The sequence below is a fragment of the Peromyscus maniculatus genome, chromosome 6, assembly GCF_049852395.1.
Source record: "Peromyscus maniculatus bairdii isolate BWxNUB_F1_BW_parent chromosome 6, HU_Pman_BW_mat_3.1, whole genome shotgun sequence".
NCBI classification, from domain to species: Eukaryota; Metazoa; Chordata; class Mammalia; order Rodentia; family Cricetidae; genus Peromyscus; species Peromyscus maniculatus.
The window spans coordinates 8,015,651-8,041,181 of NC_134857.1; the positions used below are offsets into that span (position 1 = coordinate 8,015,651).

The window sequence follows — 25,531 nt, forward strand, 5'->3', positions numbered from 1 at the left end:
ATTACCAGTCAGTTGAATTACTGGCTAGATAGAAGTAGACTTATTGTCTTATCACTGGGACACTTTCACTCATTTTATCCTTATGAAGGATGGACTGTTTGACATTGTGTTTACAAGGCAAATCTCACCAGCATCAGAGTCTGAAGCTGTGGTTCTAAGGTGGACCTCTGGTTGTATCTGGAGACATTTTTTGATCATCAGTTTGTGTCTAGTGGTTCCGAGGCCACAGACACGGCTTAGCATCCTGCCACATGCAGCGTGGTCTACACAAAGGATACACTCGGCCTTCAGGGTGGGGCTGAGGCTGAGAAACAGTATCGCCTACATCCCTGTGACTTTCCCAGCAATGAGGAAATAGCTGCCTCTAACTTCTATCCCAAGGAGGGAAAGTGAAAACTTCTGTCCAATTCATGTCTAAAACACCACAAGGAAAACAATGTTACAAAGCTGGTGTTTGCAGATTCATTTACATCTCTATACTCTTCTTGGAAGATGTCACAAGATACTGGGCAATTTGGAGAGGAAAGGAGGAGTATGGACTAATGACTATACTTCACTACTGTCCCCTCCAGGATATCATACCCCTCCTCTACATCTCTGTATTTGTTTAATCTTCCTTGAGCACGACTGGAAGGAATGAAATAGATAAATGCCTTACCATCTAGAAAAACTAAAGTTCATAATTACCTTCCACTTAGAAACATTTCCTACGTATCTAAATTTTATTCTATAAAAAAAACACACTACAAGTTATAAAACCTCAACCCTAACCAAGTGCTACCACTGCTCCAAAAACAGATGTCTTTTGCCTGTTTATTTTGTTTTGTTTTACATTGTATACATAGGAAGACAATTAGTTTCAACTGTCTGGTAAGATGTCCTCAGAAAGGAGCTCTTATGCACTGCTCTCTGTGTTTGGCCAGGCACATTTCACAACCTCAGCCCAGTATTAGTCAGCTGGTCTCATATAACCTACAAGCAAATTCAAACAAAAGCAATCGTTTGGAAAGGAGGAGAGGACACCCAAGAGCAGGAACACCTCTCTCAACACCCATCCTTTTGTCATTAAGAAACAAGGAAGAGTAAGTGGTCCTTGATTTGGGTTACTATGGTGCTATGTATGGTCAGGGTTAGACTACAAGGTGAACAGTCACACTGTTCTCCATACTTTATTTCTGGAGACCTGGACTAACATTTTGTGATGAAGAGTTGCTTTTGCTGCCTCCAAGTTCAGCTCATGTTTACACTTGAGTTTCAACTCCTAGTCACTAACTCAGAGAGGTCTTTCCTGGCCTATATACACTAGCTCTATCCACCTCAGTTATTCTCATTATACTACTGTTACCATACCATGCTGTATGAGCTTGGACATCTCTTTAGTCCCCAAGTTCATTACAACATCTATACCAAAGTTTCATACACAGTAGCATCCAATAGGGCTTCAAATAAAGCAAGAATGAAACAGGTACAGGAGGGCACAGAAAATGATCTCTACTGCTGCACTGCTACAGAGTGTTGTGGAATAATCCTTTTACACTGTGTGAAGATATATCACTGTGACTGGTTTAATTAAAAGCTAAACAGGAAATAGCTAGTCAGGATTTTAGGGGCAAAGAGAATGCTGGGAAGAAGAAGGTGAAGTTGCTAGCCGGACTCAGAGGAAGCATGACATGTAGGAGATGAGGTAACAAGCCATAAGACACATGGCAGCATGTAAAATAACAGAAATGGGTTAATTTAAGTTATAAGAGCTAGTTAAAAACAAGCCTAAGCTATTGGCCAAGCTTTCATAATTATTAAGTCTCTGTGTCATTTTTTGTGAGCTGGTGGTCCAAAGAAAAGTCCATCTACAACCGAGCTCAGTCGTATCCACACCAGAATGATTGAGCTCTACAGCCCTCATGCATACAGAGCAGGTGTTCATCTCTCGAGTTTATGGCCTAGACAAAGAAACTCAGGGTGTGCCTCACCAGTCCTGTATGAGAGTAACTGAATCCCGCTTCTCGGGACACAGACCAGTTGGCATGCTCTTCGATCACAGACATATCTGGGAACTTCACCACACTGCTGAACCAATCAAACTCCAACTCTAAGCATGGAGTTTCCTGCAAGAAAGAACAAATGTTATTGCATACATGTTATGCTTAGCTCTCATAAAGAAAATGAATTTCTGATAATAAAAAGCTTACTTTATTTGGGTTTGACCCAGTAACACCAATAGGGTTCAGCAGATCTTCTAACCCATGTGGAACAGGCCAGAGATTCAAAGCCATTTTCCCGGATACTAGGGTGTCTGTATAATCAAACAAGTTTATATTTCCCCAGGCCAATGGACAGTGCTCCTTAATGAAACAAAGAAAATATTCACGATTCTGTGAATAAATCATACATTTTCAAATACACTTCTTCCCTGGGAGGAGAATTCAACAGTTGTAGCTATAATTAAAGGAATACAAAGTCTACCAAAACCATCCTGGCTTTTCATTCACAATATAAGGGTTTTCTGTGCCTTTCCCACCAGAACCCCCAGTGTTTTCTTTACTTTAAGGGGACACGTGAACCAGCCCAGGAGTGAGGTGTGCAGTAGCTCTCACAGTCACCCAGCATGCTTAACAAATCACACCGACATGAACTCAGGACGGACTCATTCATCAGCGGTGCATTTCTCAAGCTCTCCCAATACATTCTCAAATGCTACGCTCCCTAGTATCTCAGTCTGCATTTGAGAGGCTGAGAAGGATACTTCTGTGTTCAAGAGAACCCTGGGTTACACACATGGCAGGACCAGCCTAAACCAAGAAACCAAAGAGAAAGTGGAAATCTGCACATTTTGTAAGGAAGCATGAATCAAAGATACCAGGGGATTCTGGAGAGCCACATCTAGAGATAATATTATCTGAAATACTTTACCTCCTTAGCACCCTTTCGGCCTTTAACAGAGCAAATGGAAAGGCAAAGCCGAGCAGCTCGAGGAAGATCAGGAATGTATATGTCATAATTCAGCCATTCATTCCACCTACAGAAAATTGATAAAACAAAGCTATACCCAGAATACACATGGCTCCACAATACATCAACACTAGAGACAAGGAGAATGACAATGAAATGAAGTCACAGTACAGAACGGTATTAAAAAGGCCAAGAATTGGGTGTGGTGGCTCACACCTTTATCCCAGCACTTAAGAGGCAAAGGTAAGCTGTGAGTTCGAAGCTAGCCTGACCTACACAGCAAGTTCCAGGTCACCCAGAGCTACATAGTGAGACCCTGTCCCAAAAAGCTGGGGGTGGTGCCTGAGTCAGTATTACTGGCCATACAGATTATGGAAAAAAATTCAAACTTCACAGATGGAATTGTAGAAGACAAAGGGCAGGTGGCAAGGAACGCACTAACAGGAAACCTCATGCATTAGGACTAAATACATCACTTGTTACAAGCGAACTGGAAAGCCCTGGAAAATGAACAAATGCATACCCAGGTTCACTATGAACAAAGACAGCAATGTGCATCCACAGACTGCTAACTGAACTATTCATAATATCCTCCACCTGCAAACAACCCAAAAGTGAAACAAACTTGCAGAAGCCTGGATACTTGTTCCCTTTAGGGGTGGAAAAATTAACCTGGGAATGGACATGAGGAACGTTTTTTTCTGTTTTTATTTTATGGTGTGTGTGTGTGTGTGTGTGTGTGTGTGTGTGTGTGTGTAACAACTTTTCAGGAGTCAGTTCTTGCCTTCTACTTTGGTTTTGCCTACTACTGTTTCTGCCACTGTGCTGTGCACCATAGGCTCCTGGCCCACAATCTCCTGTCTCTTCCTTCTGCTGTGGGATGTTCTGTATGTCCTGTGGGAGCCCTTCTTGGGTTCTTTGTGGCGTTACCCAGCAGGTCCGCATAGAGGATGATTAGGACCACGGGCCTGAGTGCAGGTGTTTGAGATGGTCTGCACTTGGCTGTGCTGGGGGATGGTCTGTATGTCAAGTTGTTCTGATTGATCAATAAATAAAACCTGATCGGCTGTGGCTAGGCAGGAAGGATAGGCGGGACTAACAGAGGAGAAATAAAAGGACAGGAAGGCAGAAGGACTGACTGCCAGATGCCGCCATGACCAGCAGCATGTGAAGATGCCGGTGGGCCACCAGCCACGTGGCAAGGTATAGATTTATGGAAATGGACTAATTTAAGCTATAAGCACAGTTAGCAAGAAGCCTGCCACGGCCATACAGTTTGTAAGCAATATAAGTCTCTGTGTTTACTTGGTTGGGTCTGAGCGGCTGTGGGACTGGCGGGTGACAAAGATTTGTCCTGACTGTGGGCAAGGCGGAAAACTCTAACAACACCCTTCCATCTCTCTATGGAAGTGCTGGGACTACAGATGTGAACCACCACATGCAGCTTCTTCTTCATTTCTGGGTCTGGTCTCATCTATTTCAGGTTGGTTCCACTGCTGTGTTCAATAACTTGAAACATTTGATCCTCCTGCTTCCACCTCCTGAGTTCTGGGATGATAGGCTTGTAACACACCCAATTTTATTCAGTGCCAGGGATTGAACCCAGGGTTCCATGCATGCTAGGTAAACATTAAGCTACATCCCCAGCCCCTGCATAAAGCTTTTCATGTGAGTTCTAGGGCTTCAAATTAGTCCAGTTACCAGGCTTTCAGTTGGTGCTTTTCCTTACTAAACCATTTTCCCTAGTTCTAGTTTTGTGATCAAATAGATGAGTTATGTACTTATGATCTCCATACTGTGTGTGATGTACATGTGTGTGCACATGCATACTCATTGTGCACATATACTTATGCAGCATGTGCACGTGGAAGCCAAATGTTGAGGCTGTCTGTCTTTTTCACTCATTCTTCACATTATTTTTTGAGACAGGGTCTCTCACTGACCCTGGAGCTACCCACTTTAGCTCTACAGCTGGGACAGTGAGCCCCCAAGATCTACCTGTCTCTGTATCTCCCAGTGCTGGGATCTGGGATGACAGACTTGCATCGTCTCACCTAGGCTTTTATGTAGGTGCTGCAGATCTGAATTCAGAACAGCACACTTAAATAGCAAGCACTCTACCCAATGAACCATCTCCCTAGCCCTCATGATCTGTATATTTTTATGCATGTATGTGTTATGCAAACAAAATAAAATTTGACTTATTAAAATCTAACCAAATAGAAAAGAGAAACTAGCTAATGGGAACTGGCTAATGATTATTGTTATATTTATTTTTATACGTAATCAGTTTCATTTAGAACAACTCCCGGATCTAAATAAGTCAGCATATAAATAAAATAAATAAAATGAAGGATATACACAAAGCTGGGAAACGGTTTTGTCAGTAAAATGCTTCCCTGCAAGCCTTGTGTGATTAAAGGCCAGATGGGGTGGCGTGCACTTTCAATCTCAGCACCAGGGAGGCAAAGACAGGTGGATCCCTGGGCCTTGCTAACCTACTTGAGAAGTTACAGGCCAATGAATGTTTCAAGGAAAAGGTGGAGGGCCTGTGGAGAATGAAACCCAGGGTTATAATCTTTGGCTTCCATTTGTCAGCATGTCTCCCCCACCCCCACCCAAGACAAAGTATTTTAAATTTTATCTGTTTATTTGGGGGTGAGAAGACACACTTGACTTATATCTACTTAAGACTTGATTAGTTTGAAATTTCCCAAACTGCACATACACTATGAATGGGAAGTGCCCTCCGCACTCTCAGAGAACTCTGTCCCTAGGCCTAGTGGAACTAGCACACTGTGAATGGGAAGTGCCCTCCGCACTCTCAGAGAACTCTGTCCCTAGGTCCAGTGGAACTAGCGCACTCGTTTCTCTAACATCTACTGCAAAACACACCAGGTTATTTATTTTCTACAGACTTACTTATGTGTGCATATATGGTTACATGAGCATACTTGCTCATGTGTGTATGAATGCATGAGGGGAACAAAAGGTGAGTGTTATTTATTCTACATCAACTTCTGTCCACTCCTTTGAAACAGGGTCTCTTCCTGAACCTAGAGCTCTTCTTTAGTCAGCTAGGCTGAAAGCTAGGAAGCCTCAGCAATCCTTTGTCTCCACCTCTCTTGGAACTGGAATTATAGACACACGTGCTGAGATCTTAATTCCTGTCGTGATTGCACAGCAAGAGTTCTTAACTAGGGATGGAGAGATGGCTCAGCAGTAGATCACTGGCTGTTCTTGCAGAGGACCCAGGTTTAATTCCCAGCAACCACATGACATGGCAGCTCACAACTGTAACTCCAGCTCCTGGGGATCAGATGCACTCTTTTGGCCTCCAGGGACACTAGGCATGCACATATATACATGCAGGCAAACACATACATACACATACTTCTATTAAAGAGCTTAATCACTGAAACATCTCTCTAGCCTCCTCCCCCAAGTTACTTGTTTTTTTGTTTTTTTGAAACAGGGTTTCTCTGTGTAGCTTTGGCACCTTTCCTGGATCTCGCTCTGTAACCAGGCTGGTCTTGAACTCACAGAGATCTGTTTGCCTCTGCCTCCCGAGTGCTGGGATTAAAGGCAAGTGCCACTACTGCCCAGCCCAAGTTACTTTTAAGAAATAGTTTAATAAATGTAGTCCAAATTGATTGCTTTTTCTGAAAAATAACTGTATATGTATTAAAAAAAATCATAAAATATCAGTATCACCCGGTATATGAAAAGCACAAATACTGAGCCAAAAATCTCAGTAAAAGTCTTCTTTTTTCCTAAACATTATTAACTGTGTGTTAAATGTTTTTAATATATCTATTGCATTAAATGTTTTTTATTATATTTATTGTATGTGCATGTGAAGGTCCAAGAACAACTTCTGGGAGTCAGTTCTCCTTTCCTCATGTGGGCCGGGACCTCATCAGATCAGCAGGCTTTGTTGCGAACACCCTTCCCTGCTCCCCTGTCACGAGTTTTCAACGTCTGCTGTGGTGGTCAGTGAACGCCTTTAATCCCAGCACTCAGGAGGCAGGGGACCTCTATGAGCTCAAGGTCAGTCAGAGCTACAGAGTGAGACCCTCAAAAATAAAATAATTAATTTTTTAAAATAGGGCTGGGGAGAAGACTTGGCAGTTAAGAGCACTTGTTGCTCTTGCATAGAACTCATGTTCAGTTCCCAGTACCCACATGGCAGCAATTTACAACCGCCTGTTAAGTCCAGTCCCAGGGAAACCGACTGCCATTTCTGACCTCCAGCAACACTGAACAGACATACATTCAGGCAAACACTCACACACAAAAATAAATCTCAATGTTTTCCAAGTCTATACTCCTAACTCTCTAATAATTTCAGATTTATTTCTGATCTTTATTTTTATAAATGGAGAAAGTTAAAGAATTTAATAACATTTCATATTACTACCACAGAGATTTAACTTCTACTTTAAAAAGATAATTTTTGTTTGTTTTCAAGACAAAGTTTCTCTGTGTAGCCCTGGCTGTCCTGGAACTCACTCTGTAGACCAGGCTGGCCTCCAATTCAGAGATCCTCCTGTCTTTGCCTAAGTGCATGTGCCATCTCCACCCCCTGGCTGAGAATTCTTTTCTTTTTTTAAAAGATACGTGTGTGTGTGTGTGTGTGTGTGTGTGTGTGTGTGTGTGTGTGTGTGTGTGTGTGTGTGTGTATGTATCTGTCTGTCTGTCTGGGGGTGTATACATATGAGTTCAGGTGCCTGCAGAGGCCAGAAGAGGGTGATGGATCCCCGGAAGCTGGAGCTGCCCAATGTAAATGTTGATAACAGCAGTAGTGCTGAACCATCTCTTGAGTCCCTAACCAGAAATTTAGTGAGGTGCAGATGAACATAAGAACTGTAGAACGTGTCTGTCTGTTGGTCAGAAGGGCTCATGCAACCCAGGCTAGCTTTGAGCTACTATGTAGCTGGAGATAAAGTTGAACTCCTGATCATCCTTCCTCTAGCTCTGGAAAAACAATGCATGCACACATCAGCTGCCTTAAACAGTTACTTTTATTTTCCAAATATCAACATTGTAGCCAAGTACTATGAAGTTTTCCTTCTAATTTTCCTAAAAGTCTTCCTCTTGGTTCTCAAACAACCAGGACAGATTTTCTGAAGCCTCTCCTTGAGGCTCCAGGAATTCTTTGGATTTGTGGGTTTGTAAATTTTCTTCAATTTGTAAAAAGACTGTCTACAATGTCCTCAAAAATACTGAAGCTTTTTTTTCTTGTAATCACCTACAACCAGCACACCCACTACTTTGGCAAACAGGAAATGTGAGTGGGCATTTGTTTGAACTGTTGTTTTAAGGACTCTCAGATGCCATGTGTACCATCTAACCTCAATGATGCCCTGACTGACCTCCTACGGCTCAGGTAAGGTGGCCACTGCTCTGCTCATGCTGATAGACAAGTGACCATCTCCCTGACCTTGTCCTAGGCTCCAGGAGAGTCATGAACTCTGGAAATGTAGTAACAAAAACGGCATTTGTTTTGACCATGAGAACTCAGTCTCCCTTCCTTGTGAATTGCCTCCTGAGGTCTCACTTGTGAGCTCTGCTGCATTCATACTGACACCTTCTGGTGTCAGCTAAGTTCTCCTGGAACTCTACTGATAGGAAATCAAGGGGTTGACTCTTATCCTCAAATAGCTCACAGACAAAGAAACAGGAGGTCTGCAAGCTCTGGACCACCTTCCATTTCCTCATCATATCTAAGCAAGAATGAGTCCAAGGTGCCCAGCAGCTTGCTTTCCCACAGTAAAACTGCCTTTTCTCAAAGACCCGATAACTGTGTTCTTGGGAAGCATATGGAGGAGATGGCCTTAGAGTTCAGGTCTTTACTTATTCATCAAGAACAAGACTTTGACATGTTCCCTTCACTCCTTGAAACAGCGACAAGAGTGAAGCAAGAAAACCTTATGGATAAAATCTGAAAGAGTAAGTCACAGAAGTCCTTATGTTCTCTATGTAAATAACGGAAATGCAGGTAGCTTGCATCAGATGAATGACATGAAGCATGTCCAAGCACCCTCTTACCTTGGATTGGAACAAGGTACTCTTTGAGTGTTCACATTGTCACATAAGGGTTCTCCTCCATGGTAGATACCTGTTCGAACATAGATCTAAAACAAAGAAAGGAGGAAAATGTACACTATATATATATCTAGTGTACACACACAGACACACACACTTATATACAGGCATAGGAACACTCAAGAGAACCCAGCACTACAAAATTTTAATTTAACTGATGTAAATAAGAGAATCATGTTTTCTTCATAAGGTTTCTTGGTATAAATTTACAATTAACTGTTGTTTTTACCCACTAATGATGGGGCCTCTGACCACTAGGAAGTTAACAGCCACAAGCGGATGGCACTATGCATAAAACACAGAGGCCTTCATTTTTCCAAGGTAAGCTGGTGTCAGGTATTACTTCAAATTCCTGAAGCTAGAAGAATAGTTCCCCAAAATATTAACAGCTCTGTTATGAGATGTCAAGACTTTCACATAGTGGGATTAAATAAAGACTATAAAAAAGCCCCACTTTAGGTCAGATCACTGTTTGTAACTGAACAGACTGTAACACTTTTTACTTTAAAAAGCCTACAGTTATGGATATCACAATTATAGATAGAACCAAAGCTGTGTGAAAGCTGAGGCAGGTATAACTCAAACAGGATTCATGACTCATTTATATTTTTCTGAGACTTGTGTTTTTAGTCATCTGAAAAACTACCACAGATCAATAGTTTATAGTGCTTAAATTAGGCTAATACAAAAATGACTTTTATAGAGTAAACATCAGCATTTGACCTTACCTTATCAATGTCTCGAATATTTACATTTACATAGGTCGCACAAAGAATTTTGATTCTGAGTGCACTATTTATAACCCAGAGGGATTTTGTAGATGTCTCTCCGTTCATATACGGCGTGGCTGTGGAGATGCGCCTGGAGTATGACGGCATCGTGAAGCTGTCCATCGGCAGCTGAGAGTAGAGGCTTTCCTTGGCCATCAGCATCAAGTTGGGCATCCTGCCGAGCATTATACAGCTTCTTATGTACTGCAAGAGATCGGAGGAGGGAGGGAGCCATTTCCATAAGGTCCTACATGCCCAAGACAGCATGTAGGAATGCTGTGAGCATTTACACAATGATTTCCAAAGGGAATTTTAAAAAGTAAACACAGACCACACTTGTTAGCAGCTGTTTATCTATTAAAGTGGAATTAGTTTCAAAGAGCTTCTGAATATATCTATAAAGTAAAAAACTAGGGTCAACTTTTGACAAATTGTCATTTTACCCCTAACTGCAAACACTCAACACAAGGGTCAGAAATGATCACTGTAAGGGAAGAGCAGCTTCCTCTGGTAGGCCTGACAGTCTATGTCATATGTCACAATGAAGCCCCCCCTCCACCTGCCCCCACAATTCCTGAGAAACATTTATTTTACTGAAACAATAAAGCCCCATAAATGAGCTGGTATGTCACCTACACTGGAAAGCTAGCACGTGGGGAGTGGACGGAGGAAGATGAGGGTTTAAGGTCATTCTTAGCTATGTAGCCAGTTTGAAGCCAGCCTGGGCTATATGAGACCCTGCCTCGAACAAACAAAATTCCAAACAACAAAAATAAGTAAACGAGACTCAGAGTTATAGCAATATTAAAAAATGTTAAAATGTATTGGTATGTGTTTTGAACTAGCAGGATGTGTGTGCAGAGTTCAAGGTCAGGTGTCCTCCTCAATCACTTTCCACTTGATTTTATTGAGAGAGGGTGTCTCCTGAACATGGAGCTGACCAAGGACCAGGCTGGCTGTCCAGAGAACTTCAGGGATCCCTCTGTCTCCGCCTCTCTAGTGTTGAGATGCCAGACCCAGGTTGCCAAGCCTGGCTCTTACATAGGAGCTAGAGATCCAAACATAGGTCCTCCTCAGACTTGTACTCCAAAGCAACTGATCCATCTCCCCAAGTCCAAGACGAAGATTTTTTAAAAATTACATTTACTTATTAATGTACATGGTGTCATAGAGCATGCATGAAGTTCAAAGGAAGTTTCAAGTTGGTTCTCTCCTTGCATCTTGCTGGCCCCCAGGATACAGATTTTTGATCTATGCTACTCTATTCACATCCTAACTCCCTACTCCCCCACCTATCAGCAACTGAAGGCCAGGGTCTGTATTATAAACAGTGACTGGTGTGCACATGCTACTGCTTCTCAAAAGGGACTTCTCAAAGGGACTTATTCAGTAGACAGAGAAAGAGGAGAAAGGTCAGTAGTGATCTTAATAGACCAAGATTCTACTTTAACACTGTCCCAATATCATTACTGGGGAGCAAGGAGGTCATGAAATACTTTCTATTTTGTGGTTAGTATAACTGTTTCATCTTCAGACTTTCAAATAATTACAACATTTAAACATAAACTTAAACAGAGGGGGGACTGGTTGAAAGCAAGGGGATCAAAGGGAAAACTCACTCATCCATCGACGTACAGTGTCTAGTTAACCTGACTGACTAGAGGTGAAGATCTGGGGTCGAACAGGATCGAAACACACAATATACATGCATGTCATAAATGACCACTGCAGGATAGAGTTCAGTGGTAGAAGACTCGGCTGGTCTTCGTGAGGTCCTAGGTTTAATCTCTGGTAGTGGCAGAAACAAAACAAACCAAAAAGATACAACTCACAAAGGAAAATCTCATTTCAATGAAACTCACTATTAGTATGAAGCAAAATTAAAATAAGCTAATAAATAAGCTTACAAATTGTTTGCTAATATTAACTATTAATCATCAAAAGTATGTGCTAAGAACATATGCAGCCCTGATGTGGGTACACATTACTCACCTTGTACTGACTCAGAGGATATTTTTCTAGGAAGTATTCATCACAGCCACACACCTTCAGAATGTACTTGCCCTGGTATTCTAAAACACAGAGCTTCAGCTGCTCAGAGGACAGCAGCATACTCCGAGTCTTCTTCCTGATGGCTTCCGCAATGACTTGCTCTGGCACACAGTCATGGTTGATCTTCAGGGTGTACTTCTGCTTGTCATTGTTTGGAGAGACGATTACCCAAATCACCACAATGATCTGTCCTGTAACAAGAAAACACTGTAGGATGAATCACTGCGTCCACTTCACTTCTCTGAAGACAGGTTTCGAGACGTTTTCACTCTGTTCTTACAGCTACAACCAGATGTGATGTCTAGTTAACCTGACTGACTAGAGGTGAGGATAGAATGTTTAGTGGGCCTGACTGACCAGAGATGAAGATACGATGTCTAGTTAACCTGTCTGACTAGAGGTGAAGGTACAGTGTCTGGTTAACCTGACTGACCAGAGGTGAAGGTACAGTGTCTGGTTAACCTGACTGACTAGAGGTGAAGGTACAGTGTCTGGTTAACTTGACTGACCAGAGGTGAAGGTAGAGTGTCTGGTTAACCTGACTGACCAGAGGTGAAGGTATGATGTCTAGTTAACCTGTCTGACCAGAGGTGAAGGTATGATGTGTGGTTAACCTGACTGACCAGAGGTGAAGGTACAGTGTCTAGTTAACCTGACTGACCAGAGGTGAAGGTACAGTTTCTGGTTAACCTGACTGACTAGAGGTGAAGGTACAGTGTCTGGTTAACCTGACTGACTAGAGGTGAAGGTACAGTGTCTGGTTAACCTGACTGACTAGAGGTGAAGGTACAGTGTCTGGTTAACTTGACTGACCAGAGGTGAAGGTAGAGTGTCTGGTTAACCTGACTGACCAGAGGTGAAGGTATGATGTCTAGTTAACCTGTCTGACCAGAGGTGAAGGTATGATGTGTGGTTAACCTGACTGACCAGAGGTGAAGGTACAGTGTCTAGTTAACCTGACTGACCAGAGGTGAAGGTACAGTTTCTGGTTAACCTGACTGACTAGAGGTGAAGGTACAGTGTCTGGTTAACCTGACTGACTAGAGGTGAAGGTACAGTGTCTGGTTAACTTGACTGACCAGAGGTGAAGGTAGAGTGTCTGGTTAACCTGACTGACTAGAGGTGAAAGTACAGTGTCTGGTTAACTTGACTGACCAGAGATGAAGGTAGAGTGTCTGGTTAACCTGACTGACCAGAGGTGAAGGTACAGTGTCTGGTTAACCTGACTGACAGAGGTGAAGGTACAGTATCTGGTTAACCTGACTGACCAGAGGTGAAGGTACAGTGTCTGGTTAACCTGACTGACCAGAGGTGAAGGTACAGTGTCTGGTTAACCTGACTGACCAGAGGTGAAGGTACAGTGTCTGGTTAACCTGACTGACCAGAGGTGAAGGTACAGTGTCTGGTTAACCTGACTGACCAGAGGTGAAGGTAGAGTGTCTGGTTAACCTGACTGACCAGAGGTGAAGGTAGAGTGTCTGGTTAACCTGACTGACCAGAGGTGAAGGTAGAGTGTCTGGTTAACCTGACTGACAGAGGTGAAGGTACAGTATCTGGCTAACCTGACTGACCAGAGGTGAAGGTACAGTGTCTGGTTAACCTGACTGACCAGAGGTAAAGGTACAGTGTCTGGTTAACCTGACTGACCAGAGGTGAAGGTACAGTGTCTGGTTAACCTGACTGACCAGAGGTGAAGGTATGGAAAGGAAGATTCCTTGTCCCTTTCTCATTTATTCGCCGACTCCTCCATCTTTGCCCCATTCTAACGATGGAGCTCTCTTTCCTTGGAGTAGTTTACCGACTCTCAAACTTGGGAAGCCTCTCAAGTCGCTCTGTGAAGTGCGTCTTGGCAGTTTCAAGTGGAAATGAGCTCAGCCTTGGGTTCTCAGTGATCCCCTATGTCAGTCAGGAAGGAGCCTAGGATGTTGTGTGACAGTCTGCCAGATGTGAGCATTGCCTTTCCCACCAGACCTTCACCTCAGTCAGTCAGGTTAACCAGACACTGTACCTTCACCTCTGGTCAGTCAGATTAATAGGACATTGTTTCTGGTTATGGTTAGAGGAACAGAGCAGAAACTTCTTGAAACTGATCTTTAGAAAAGCCAAAGACACAGTGATGCGTGACAGTGTCTTCCTGTCACAGGACAGAGCATTAAAGTGTCCGAATCTGTGCCTGTTTTTATGAAGTCTTTTCCTTCTTTTTTTGGTGGTGCTGGGGATCAAACCCACACCTTGTAGGTGTAAGGCAGCTCCTTCTGGTTTTAATTGTTAAAAAAAGATAATCAGCTCTACTTCTGTTCACATTCTGTGCAGCAGTGAATTCCAAACTCAGTTCTTCAGTGATAGAGAATCGTTCACACTTAGTACTGACTCTCATGGTCAGCAGTCCTTGCCTTCAAGCCGGTCATCCAGCCAGCCAAAACCAACTGTGCAGACGAAACCAGCGCAGTGACAAGGGCTCTCTCTGCATGGCCATCTCCTTACCTTTATCTAACTTGTTGTAGATGTGCTTTGGCAATTCTGGGGAGGACTCTACATTTGGAGGGTAGACATACATTGCTCTGCTGTGAGGCGAGTTGAGATCCCGCAGATCCACGGCTTCTTTGCAAACATTCAGAATGTTCCTTCGGAAGTCCTGGACTTCTGGATCTTTAACCATATCAAATTCACACACTGGCATGCCAATAACAAAACCTAAAAAATAAGATATTTATAAAGAATGAAGGGCTGATGTGGTTCTTACAGAGAACTGCACACATTTGGAAAAGCCTAAGAGTCAAGAAGTTTCTATGAATTTATTTTTAAGAGTTGATGAAGCCTTAAGCATTTTAAATATATGTATTTTCCATACACATATTAATATTATAATAGAATCATTATCAGCTTTTTTACAGAGTAATAAAACTTCGCTCTAACAGATCTAAGGCCTTCTCCCAATTGTATTTCTTAAGGAAAACCCTACAGAATATCAAAGTGTTACAATATTCTACAGCTCAGTGGTAAAAAAAACTACTTTAGATTTTGTAAGAAATCTACTTAAAGATTACAAAGGTATTGATTCAGACAAAGTATCTTAATAATAAAACAAAGAGTAGATGCCAGTTATTTGCAGTTTAGCAATGACAATGTCAATTAGCTGAAAATTATATCATACCAATTTCTCGATTGAGGATCTTTTCTTCACGGTTGCCTACTGGTTCAATTACTTTTAAAAAAGGTTGAAAAAGCCGAAGGTCACAAAGCCGTCTTGTTTCATCAAAAAATTCTTCCCTTTCTGCTTCTTGGGTAACACTTACGAAAATGTAAGAAGATTCATCTTGCAGAAGCTGATGCAGAGGGTATTTCCTGGCTTCTTTGAACAGTTCATGTTTGATGGTGATTAGTGTAGCCTCACGGAGGCATTCTAAAGTCACTATCATTCCATTTGGGAGTAAACATTCTACTAGGATTCGTGGGGGCATCAAGTGGATGCCCCACAGTTCACCTGACGATGGTCGTGGAGGCATTGTTCTGATCCTCTGCAAACTTTACATAGAAAACCGCTTTACGGAATCAGAGATATGGCTGTCCCCAAACAGTGCCCTGAACAAGAGAAAAAAACCACCTGTTAGAGAGCAGCAGCTCCTGAGCCTACAATGATGTCCGCACTGTGAAATGCAGTTGCTCACTTCCTGTTGTCTGAACGATCAGAGCAATAATAACTTATGTGTTTTAATCTAGACTGTTGCTCTAAACTATGCTATAAAGAATTTATTACAGTAGCTACTAAAACAACTTGCATTTAATTACAGTTAATGAAATTTTTAAAATACTGAATAGACTTTCTAAGCTGGGTCTCATAAAAACAGAGACAATGGAAAGAATGAATAAACAAGCTGTAACTCAACAACCAAATAGTCTCATCTCACCAGGTGCAGGCCTGCAATCTCAGGTACTCTGGGTGAGGCAGGAGGATTGCAGTTCAAGGCTTGCCTGGAAAGTTTACCAAGACTGTCTCAAGGACAAATCAACACTTAACAGACTGGGGATATGGTGGAGTAGTAGAGCCCTTGCCTGGCATACACAGAGATGGGTTCTGTCACATCTATCATTCTTCATCATTTTATGATGCAACAGACTTGTTGTGGAACTTTGAGGTTTATTTTAAATATAAGTACAGCCCAGAAAAATGCAAATATTTTTCCTTCTCTACTCTTCCCCCAGCATATTTAGTAATGTGAAATTAAATGGCTTAATCTTTCTATCTTAATCTTTCTAATTTCCCTTAAATATTTTTATATATCTATTTATTTATTTGTTTTGTTTTTGAGACAGGGTTTCTCCGTGTAGCTTTGGAGCCTGTCCTGGATCTAGCTCTGTAGACCAGGCTGGTCTCAAACTCACAGAGATCTGCCTGCCTCTGCCTTTCAAGTGCTAGGATTAAAGGTGTGCACCACCATTGCCTGGCTAAATATTTTTTTATTATTTAAACCATGTATATATGTGTATGTCTGTGTGATATGTGCATGTGAATGTAGGTCAGAGGTGACAGATCCCCTTGAGCTGGAGTTATAGACAGTTGTGAGCCACCTGATGTGGGTGCTAGAAATCTAACTTGGTCCTCTGGTAGAACAGTATGCTCTTAACTCAAGAGCCATCTCTCCAGGCCCCCTATAATTTCCTTTCTATTGGTGGTGGGATTGTTTTTTGTCCAAGTGATATTTTTAGAGTACTCTGAGGTTTGGATTGTCTGAGAAAAAGTCTAAGGTGAAGTAGTCCAGGCTGGTCTTGAATTTGCGATATAGCCAGAACTAGCCTTCCTTGTGTTCTAATGCTTCTGCTTCCACCTGAGTGCTGGGGCTTAGGGTGTGTGGCATAAGGCCTGGCTTCCAGTCTGTTTTTAAAGGGTATTTTAACTGCCTGACTTGGTGCCAGGAAGTGAACTCTTGTTCTCTGCAAGAGCAGCAAGTGTGCTTAGATGAAAGTCCACCTCTCTGGCCCCTCACGGGTTTGTTTTGTTTTGTTTTGGAGACAGGGTTTCTTTGTGTAGCCCTTCCTGACCTGGAACTCGCTCTATAGACCAGGCTAGCCTCTAACTCAGAGATCTGACTGCCTCTGCTTCCTAAGTGCTGGGATTAAAGGTGTGTGCCATCACACCACCCACCCCATTATATTTTTAAACAATGATTTAAGTATACTGTCAAAAACAAAATATCAAGGATTTTCCCTGAAGCACGATGATTAATCTGTACCATCTTTATACTCTTGAGACCGACTGTTTTAGACACTGAGGGAACTATGACTCCGTGTTAGTACAATGTTTCCCTCACTTCTGGCTAAGTAGTTATAACTACGAAGGATTTGAAAGAGTCTCCGTTTTAGACGACAGCAGTTCTGAGGGCTCATTTGGAAGATGCCATTGAAACCCTTCAACTGCACAAGCTCAGAGCCACCAACACTGCTCAGTGGCCCCAAGTGCTTGCCATGCCAACCTGATGCCCCGAGGTCAGTCCCTGACCCCACAGACCAGCTCCCAGAGCTGTCCTCCGACCACACTCGTGCCATGCACACGTGCGTATCCCCCAACCCCAAGCCCCTCCGAGTCCCATCTTAAGAGAAAACACAAGTTAACTTCCTGCTCTTACATAGTTTCTTTCATTCAGTAAGTGAAATTGTTAAGTTAAGTACCACAAAAGCAAAGCAGGAGATGCAAAATGAAAAAGAAAGTGGAGGGGCTAGAGAGATGGCTCAGCAATTAAGAGCACAAGCTCTTCTTGCAGGGGACCCAGGTTCAGTTCCCAGCCCAGAGAGGCTCATAACCATCTGTAATTGCAGGAGAGCAGACTCCCTCCTCTGGCCTCCATGGGCACCAGCCATGCACATGGTGCACAGACAAACATTAAGGTGAAGGTGAAATAAAAATTTAAAAAGGAAAGTGCAACTACAGAAACGAATGGGAAAAGCCCCAGACATCCTGCTGATGTGGCCACCCTATTGTGTAGCACTTAGTAGCAGCACAAGGTAGCTATAAGTGACACTGCTTCTTCACCAAGGGTGTTGGTCCTGTGTTGGGTACCATGCTGGGTACTGGGTAGGTGTCCTAGTTAGGGTTTTATTGCTCTGAAGAGACACCAGGACCACAGCAATTCTTATAAAATAGACATTTAATTGGGGCTGGCTTACAGTTCAGAGGTTCAGTCCATTATCCTCATGGCGGGAAACATGGGAGCATGCAAGGAGACATGGTTCTAGAGAAGGAGCTGAGAGTTCGACTTCTGGATCGGCAGGCAGCAGGAAGAGAGAGGGACACTGGGCCTGGCTTGAGCATTTGAAAGCTAAAAGACCATCCCCAGTGACACACTTCCTCCAGTAAGGCCACACCTCCTAATAGTGCCACTCTCTATGAGCCTATGGGGGCCATTTTTATGCAAACCACCACAGTAGGTGAGGAAGACTAAGAGAGATGTCCTTTTCTGCCCCTCAGAAGATGAACTCCAGAGTGTGAAGGTCACTGGTATGTGTGATGCTAATTACAGTCAGAATTCCAGAGCAGAAGGAAGGCTACGGCGGGCAGTTTCTATAAACAGAGTGCACCCAGCTGACTCAGTGGAGTGAGGGAAGGAAGGCAGCCCACAGAACACAGCACAGAAACAGAGGAGTGGCACAGGGAAGGAAGGAAGGGGCATGACACAATCTAGAAACCTGTCACTCCCCGATTCCTCAGGTTCGGCCCACCAACATCGAACCTACCCTAAGCTCCTTTACTTAGTGTCCGACCCACCTTCATTCCCATTCTCAGTACCCTAGCAGACTACTTCTAAGACCTAAATGGCCTCCCTTGAGTTCTGCTTACATCCTCTAATTATTGTCTCTCTCCTGCTTTATTTAATTGTGTGCAGGTGCACATGCACCTGGATGGGGGACAGAGGGTGGCGTTGCTGTTGTCCTTAGTTACCCTCCACTTCAGTTGAGAGGGTCTCACACTGACCTAGAGAGCAGGCTAGGCTGGCTGGCCAGCAAACCCCAGGGATGTGCCTGTCAGCTTCCCAGCATGTGTAGTTTATTGTGGGTGTAGTGCTCAAACTCAGGTCCTCATGTTGGTGAGGCAAGCACACGTACCCACTCAAGTATTTATCCAGCCCCATGTATTTCCTGTGCTTAAAAAAAAAAATCATGGCCTAGTAAAAAGACCAGACAAATCAAATCCATGTGCACAATTACTGAAGTGACTTAAGTGGAGGTTTAAAGTATATATTTAACTCTTCCCCGAAAAGAAAATACCAAATGAGTGAGTACTGACTTTCTGCAAGCATAAAAAAGTTCAAATAGAAACCAAACCAAACCACACTAAAACAGCAGCTGTTTACGGTTCTTTGCTGAATGGTGCTAGAACCATCGGAACATCCATTTATACAATAACCCAGAATTTCATGTTTTCTAGGACTAAAAAAGGCTAACAGGACAGACCGGTTATTGATTTTATTGCTTACTGTACAATGGTATGGTTATAGGTAACAAACTTCACAGTTTAACTCTCTCTTTTCATGGACAAGAAATGCAATCATAGCCGTAAACCCCTTCAGGATTCTGTAAAGTAGGGACTGACTAGCATCACAGAAATAACCACACAGCAGCCAAGACATACTATCTGTTTGATGTTTTCTGCCTTCTCGTGTTCTCATTCAGAACTAAACTGCTAACCCACAAGCTCACACATGGAAGGGCAGAGAAGGCAAAAGGACCTCACAACTAACATTTTCCAGCTATCCTGGCAATGATCCTTTGGGGTGTAGGCACTACTTAAACCAAAGATCAGAGATGTGACCATTAGGAAATAGACTTTCATTTAAGGAGGCTGCTGGAGATGAAATCCATGGCCCTACACATGTATTCTATCCTTTGCTTTTTGACACAATGTTCTCATTATATACCCCAGGCTGGCCATTAACTCACTACCAGTCCGAAATGATCCCAAATTCACAGTCCTCTTGCCTCAGCCTCCTAAGTATTTGGATTATGGGTATGTGCTACTACACACGGGGATACATCACTGAACAGTCAGAATGTTGTCAGAATGCTGGGACTATACATTCATTGTTATACTATGAAGAGGTGTTTTTTAAGGCAAGATCTCATCAGCCTACTCCTCCTACCTCTGTGTCTCACATACCTATATTAGGTTAATGCTATTACGCCTACCTGAAAAACAAAGACAAAAAAGAACATTGGCTTTCCTTACTTTCTACTTATGTAAATAAACTGTTCAAATGAAGGTAGTCTTACTTTCCTATTTTTTTTTTCCCCAGAGCTGAGAACCGAACCCAGGGCCTTGTGCTTGCTAGGCAAGCACTCTACCATGGAGCTAAATCCCCAGCCCCTTAGTCTTACTTTCTTAGAAGCATGCATATGTAGTTCATTCCCTCTCTGCTGACAAGTCACATTCCTCATTATCAAGTTCAGTCATTGTGCTGCCAGGCAGCACACAGCAGGCAACGCTCCTGATGCTCTTGAGGACTGGAGGAAGACTGTGTTTCCAGTACATGACGGTCACTTCTTGGCTAAGGTCAACTCCCTCATCACGGCATCATCTTCTACACTACCAGTCATGTCTGGCTGGATACCACTTTACAATAGCAAAACCAGTACCCAAGTGTAGACTGGGAGTCTATGTAACAGGTGAACACAGCGAGAGGGACTGACTTTGGGAATATATGTTTAAAACATGTTGTTGTCCCACATCTGACAGAGGATTGATCTCCACAATATATAAAGAACTCAAGAAACTAGACATCAAAGCACTGAACAGTCCAATTAAAAAATGGGCTAAAGAGCTAAACAGAGAATTCACAAAACAAGAACTACAAATGGCTGAAAGACATTTAAAGAAATGCTCAACATCCTTAATCATCAGAGAAATGCAAATCAAAACGACTCTGAGATACCACCTTACACCTGTTAGAATGGCTAAGATCAAAACACCAATGACAACCAATGTTGGAGAGGATGTGGAGCAAAGGGAACACTCCTCCACTGTTGGTGGGAATGTAAACTTGTACAACCACTGTGGAAATCAGTATGGCGGTTTCTCAGAAAATTAGGAATCGAACTACCTCAAGACCCAGCCATCCCACTCTTGGGCATATACCCAAAGAATGCTGATACATACCATAAAGATACATGCTCAGCTATGTTCATAGCAGCACTATTTGTAATAGCCAGAACCTGGAAACAACCTAGATGCCCATCAACGGAAGAATGGATGAAAAAAATGTGTACAATGTGTACAATGGAGTACTACTCAGCAGAGAAAAACAATGAAAGCATGAAATTTGCAGGCAAATGGATGGAACTAGAAAAAATCATCCTGAGTGAGGTAACCCAAACCCAGAAAGACAGTTATGGTATGTACTCACTCATTGGTGGATTCTAGATATAAAATAAACAATCAGACCGCAACCCATAGAACCATAGAGGATATATATATAGCATGGAGGTCCCTAGGACGACTGTGGCATATAATCAATTTCAGTTTTACTCAATTATTGAAAAAAAATAGCCAAATGAATGGAAACACATGAACTATGAACCAAAGGTTGAGGGGCTCCCAGCTGGATCAGGCCCTCTGAATAGGTGAGACAGTTGATTGGCTTGATCAGTTTGGGAGGCAACTAGGCAGTGGGACCAAGTCCTGTGCTCATTCCATGAGTTGGCTGTTTGAAACCAGGAACTTATGCAGGGACACTTGGCTTAGTCTGGGAGGAAGGGACTGGACCTCCCTGGACTGAGTCTACCAAGTTGATCACAGTCCTCGGGGGAGGACTTGTCCTGGAGGAGGTGGGAATGGAGGGTGGGCTGGGGGTAAGGGGAGGGCGTGGGAGGGGGGAGAATAGGGGAACCCATGGCTGATATGTAGAACTGAATGGTATTGTAAAATAAAAAATATATATCACAAAAAAAAAACATGTTGTTGTTTTTAAATCAATTTCTCTCTGCATCAGAAAGCTATGAACAATAGGTCAGCTATCTGGAAACATCTATCTGTAATCTTATCCACATCTATGCAGACTGAATCGGCAGCCTAAGCATCCAACAGCCATAACTTCTGAGCGAGCACCTTGTATTTTCTGGACCTCTTTTCACACGTTTTTACAGTAGCTGCTGAAGGTTTCTGAATAACCAGTACGCATTTCTGATTCTTATGTATTGACAGACAAGGTTATAGCTTTATTTTTAAATCAATAGGAAAACAGTGCTTAGCTTTATATATTGCATCTCTTTATCTGGTTACTACTAGAAAACAGAAATATACTTTCCAAATCTTTAAATTACCAAATGAACCTCTGTTCTGCCTTAGACCAGAACTAAAGACTCCCTTCACTATACAAACAGTGTGATTCAAATACAGCTTAATAATCAATGGTCTGATCACCCTATTTGAAGATGACTATAAATGCCTTGAGTTAATTATTTCTTTTCTTATTGTTACCATAGTCTCTTAAAGGTATTTATACTGTAGCTTTACACACTCTCATTAAAATATTTATAACCATGCTGAACTTTCCAGGATTTGGGGGATAAGGACACAGAAAACAGGGGAAAACAAAACAAAACAGAGAATAGAAAAAGAAGTAGAAAATGAAACTGCAGACATTTTTCCAGAGAAAATATCAAGGGCTTGAAGGGAAAGATACAGCAGTAGATGGTAGAAGAGGCGGAAGACACCTAAGCAGTGGAGTGCTCTAAGAGGCCAGCTGCAGGGGCTGAACAGTATAATTACAAACACATCTCACGCGTGCTCATTCTTGGGAAGCAAGTGTCCTTCAGCACCATGCTCTGAGCCCCAGTGCAGGCCTCTAAGATTTCCTTTCTGTAAGAGCCACTGAGCTGGAGCTGGAGCAAGTCCAGAGGGACAGCTGTGATATGCACTAGCTCTGGAAGGATGCTCTATCCACTTCCTTCAGAACGCTGTCCTTCACTGACCTTTACAAGCTGACCATGAGAAAACATGCTTTCAATGAGACAGAAAGAGCTGTAGAGATCAAGTTCTCATGACAGTATGTAGAAAACTGTGAAGTCTTTAAGAAGGGTTGCAATTTGTTTTTATATTAAATTCACATTCACAGAACTATAAAAGGCATTATGAAAATATATTTCTGAGATTACTAAAGCAATTAAGACAAAGGTTTCCTGACATGAGGTCAATTAGGGAGTGTCTGTGTGTTGTTAAAATTTTTTTTAAATAAGACAATTAAGATCTAGGTGAGCAGTGTGCATAAAATATAGAATTTACAGGGTTTCATGCTGCCCAGGCTGGTTTTGAACTCACTATGCAGCAAACAATGACCCTGAACTGCTGATCCTCCTACCCATCCCCAGGGCTTCTTTGATTACAGGGCACCAGCACATCCAGCTAAAATATAGACTTTAGGACCGTGACTGAACAGGCAGGTTAAAAGATTCTAATGTGATAACAGAAGCAACCACTTCAGAGCCACTAATGAAATACAAATGAGTAATGCTGGTTTTAAGTTGTTAGGTAAATCATGAACTTAAAAATGCAACTTAAACCCAATCTTGAAATGAGGGACAGAAAATGTAAATTTTACAGGCCAAATGTGTGGCTCAGCATACTTGAGGTTCTGGGTTTGACTCCCAATAAAAGCAAATGCAAGGACAGTAACAACAGCAAAATCAAATTTTAATATCCTCGGCTAAACTAAGATTTTGTATGTTTAAGTCAAAAGGAGACTAGACATTAACCCAGTTAAGGGCATAGCTCTGGGGTGTAGTATTTACCTAGCAGGCATGAGGGCCTAGAGTCAATCTCAGTACTAAAAGTAGAAACAGGGAAGGAAGAACAGTCCAGGAGAAGGTTTGAGAAGTCTAATTATCAGCAGAGTGCGGAAAAGACAAGAGATTTCATACCAGCGCATGACTTAATATACAATGCTCTCATGGTGACGTCACTGAGAGTTTTCTAGGGAGTACTTTTCTTATCTTCCTAGGACAGTGTTGTGGTTGGAGCATGAAGTGGCTCCCACAGACTCATGCATTTGTACACTTGGCCCTCAGCATGCTGAAGGAAGCGGGTCACTGGCACAGGCCTGGAGGCTTTATAACCTGGCCCACTTCCTGTTTGTGCTCTGCTTCCTGACTGGTGATGCTGTGTGACCAGTGAGCCTCTGGCTCCCATCTATCACCAGGCTTTCCTTCCCTATATGCTATGTCTTCTCCGCCATGATGGAACTACCCGCCAAAAATAAAATAAACCTTTCTCCCTTAAGCAGCTACTATCAGGGTATTAGACAAAGCAACAGCAAAAGAAACAAGACAGACAGTCGAGAGAGAACATACTAATTTCACACAGAAATAAGAGCAGTCAGTCAGAAATATAAGTCTAGCAACTTCAGAAAGCCCACTTACAGTTTCAGACCAGGATGATGGGATTTGGTAAATTATGACTTCAAAACACAGAACCCAAAAGAAGAATTAACCTTCCAATGGAATGACACTGCGATTCTGTTCTTGGTTTCGGCTCCAATTCTTCGACCCCTTGTGGCTGACAGCTCAGTCTAGGAACAACACCATGTACTAGCAAGCGGATGGCTCTATGCATTCTTAACTATCTCTCCAGCCCAACAAATCTTTATTTGAATCACTTACCAGCAGGTTTACTTTTTGCAAACCAAATTTTCCTTGGCCTGGCAGTATTGGTCAACAGATCAACACTTGTAGAGGTGTAAGGCAAAAGCTAACCAGTCCACAGAAAGTCCAGAGTGATCACAGCTCTGAAATCCTCCAAACCTAGGGCTAATGACCGCAGAACCTACAAGTGCTTTGGAAACCTCTAACTTTTCAAATGGCATTGTTATTCAGCAGAGAGAACAATACACATTATCTAGTCCTGTTTAAAGCAGAGGCAACCTTGTTTCTGTTTTAATAGGGCCAGTGTTTCTCAAGTACTACTGATGCTAGAGAGCCCTGCCATCTTGAAGACTTCCTCAGTCAGGGCAGTTTCTTCTTCTTTTTTTTTTTTTCTTTGCTTCATACCAGTTTTCCTAACTTTCTTCATTAAAAATGATATCGTATTTCTTTATACCATGAAATGAGGACATAATTTAGTCAGTATTGGGGCTCACATTTGAATACTGCTCCCTTTGGGTCATATGCTCCAATATCTATATACATTTAAAAAGCATGTCTGTATCTCTGATTAATATTATGATTTTAATAACGAAAAAAAGATGAGTACAAACCAACCTTATAATGTACCATAAAAGAAATTTGAGTCAGCTATGGGTTTCTCAATTGAACCTATCTATGGCTTTGACTGCTGTGAATGTGTTTACATTCATAGATATTCAGCCTAGTGTGATTCAATAAAGACAGAGCTAGCAACTTTCATCAAAGATTCTAGCAGACACAGTATAGATACCCATTTGTATCTAACCATGTTCCATTAGAAGGTCTTTTTGTTTCGGAACATGCTTTTATTAACATTCCAAATAGTAACAACAGATTCATCTGTACTATCTGCCAGGCAGCCAAAATGATTTGGGGAGAAAAATCAAGGATTGTCAGAAAGCTCCATCATGGCTCACTCTTTCCAACAGTTCCCTATTTCTTGAGGTTGAATAAATAGTAGTGATGGTTTCAGTGCCTGTAATCCCACA

General features: G+C 42.4%; 2 protein-coding genes across 2 annotated transcripts in view; both read right to left on the minus strand.

Moving 5' to 3' along the window:
- The window catches only part of Znf639 (zinc finger protein 639), a 194,549-nt gene that overhangs the window by 77,074 nt on the left and 91,944 nt on the right, over positions 1 to 25,531 (minus strand). The window lies entirely within an intron of this gene.
- Positions 1 to 25,531, minus strand: part of Pik3ca (phosphatidylinositol-4,5-bisphosphate 3-kinase catalytic subunit alpha) — a 72,249-nt gene that overhangs the window by 18,190 nt on the left and 28,528 nt on the right. The window contains exons 2-9 of the mRNA XM_076573888.1: positions 15,034 to 15,461; positions 14,364 to 14,573; positions 11,820 to 12,070; positions 9,786 to 10,031; positions 9,001 to 9,086; positions 2,911 to 3,016; positions 2,190 to 2,342; positions 1,971 to 2,105 (exon numbers count right to left, since the gene is read on the minus strand). Of these exons, the coding sequence (XP_076430003.1) occupies positions 1,971 to 2,105; positions 2,190 to 2,342; positions 2,911 to 3,016; positions 9,001 to 9,086; positions 9,786 to 10,031; positions 11,820 to 12,070; positions 14,364 to 14,573; positions 15,034 to 15,385 (1,539 nt within the window). The 5' untranslated portion in view covers positions 15,386 to 15,461. The remainder of the gene's footprint in view (positions 1 to 1,970; positions 2,106 to 2,189; positions 2,343 to 2,910; positions 3,017 to 9,000; positions 9,087 to 9,785; positions 10,032 to 11,819; positions 12,071 to 14,363; positions 14,574 to 15,033; positions 15,462 to 25,531) is intronic.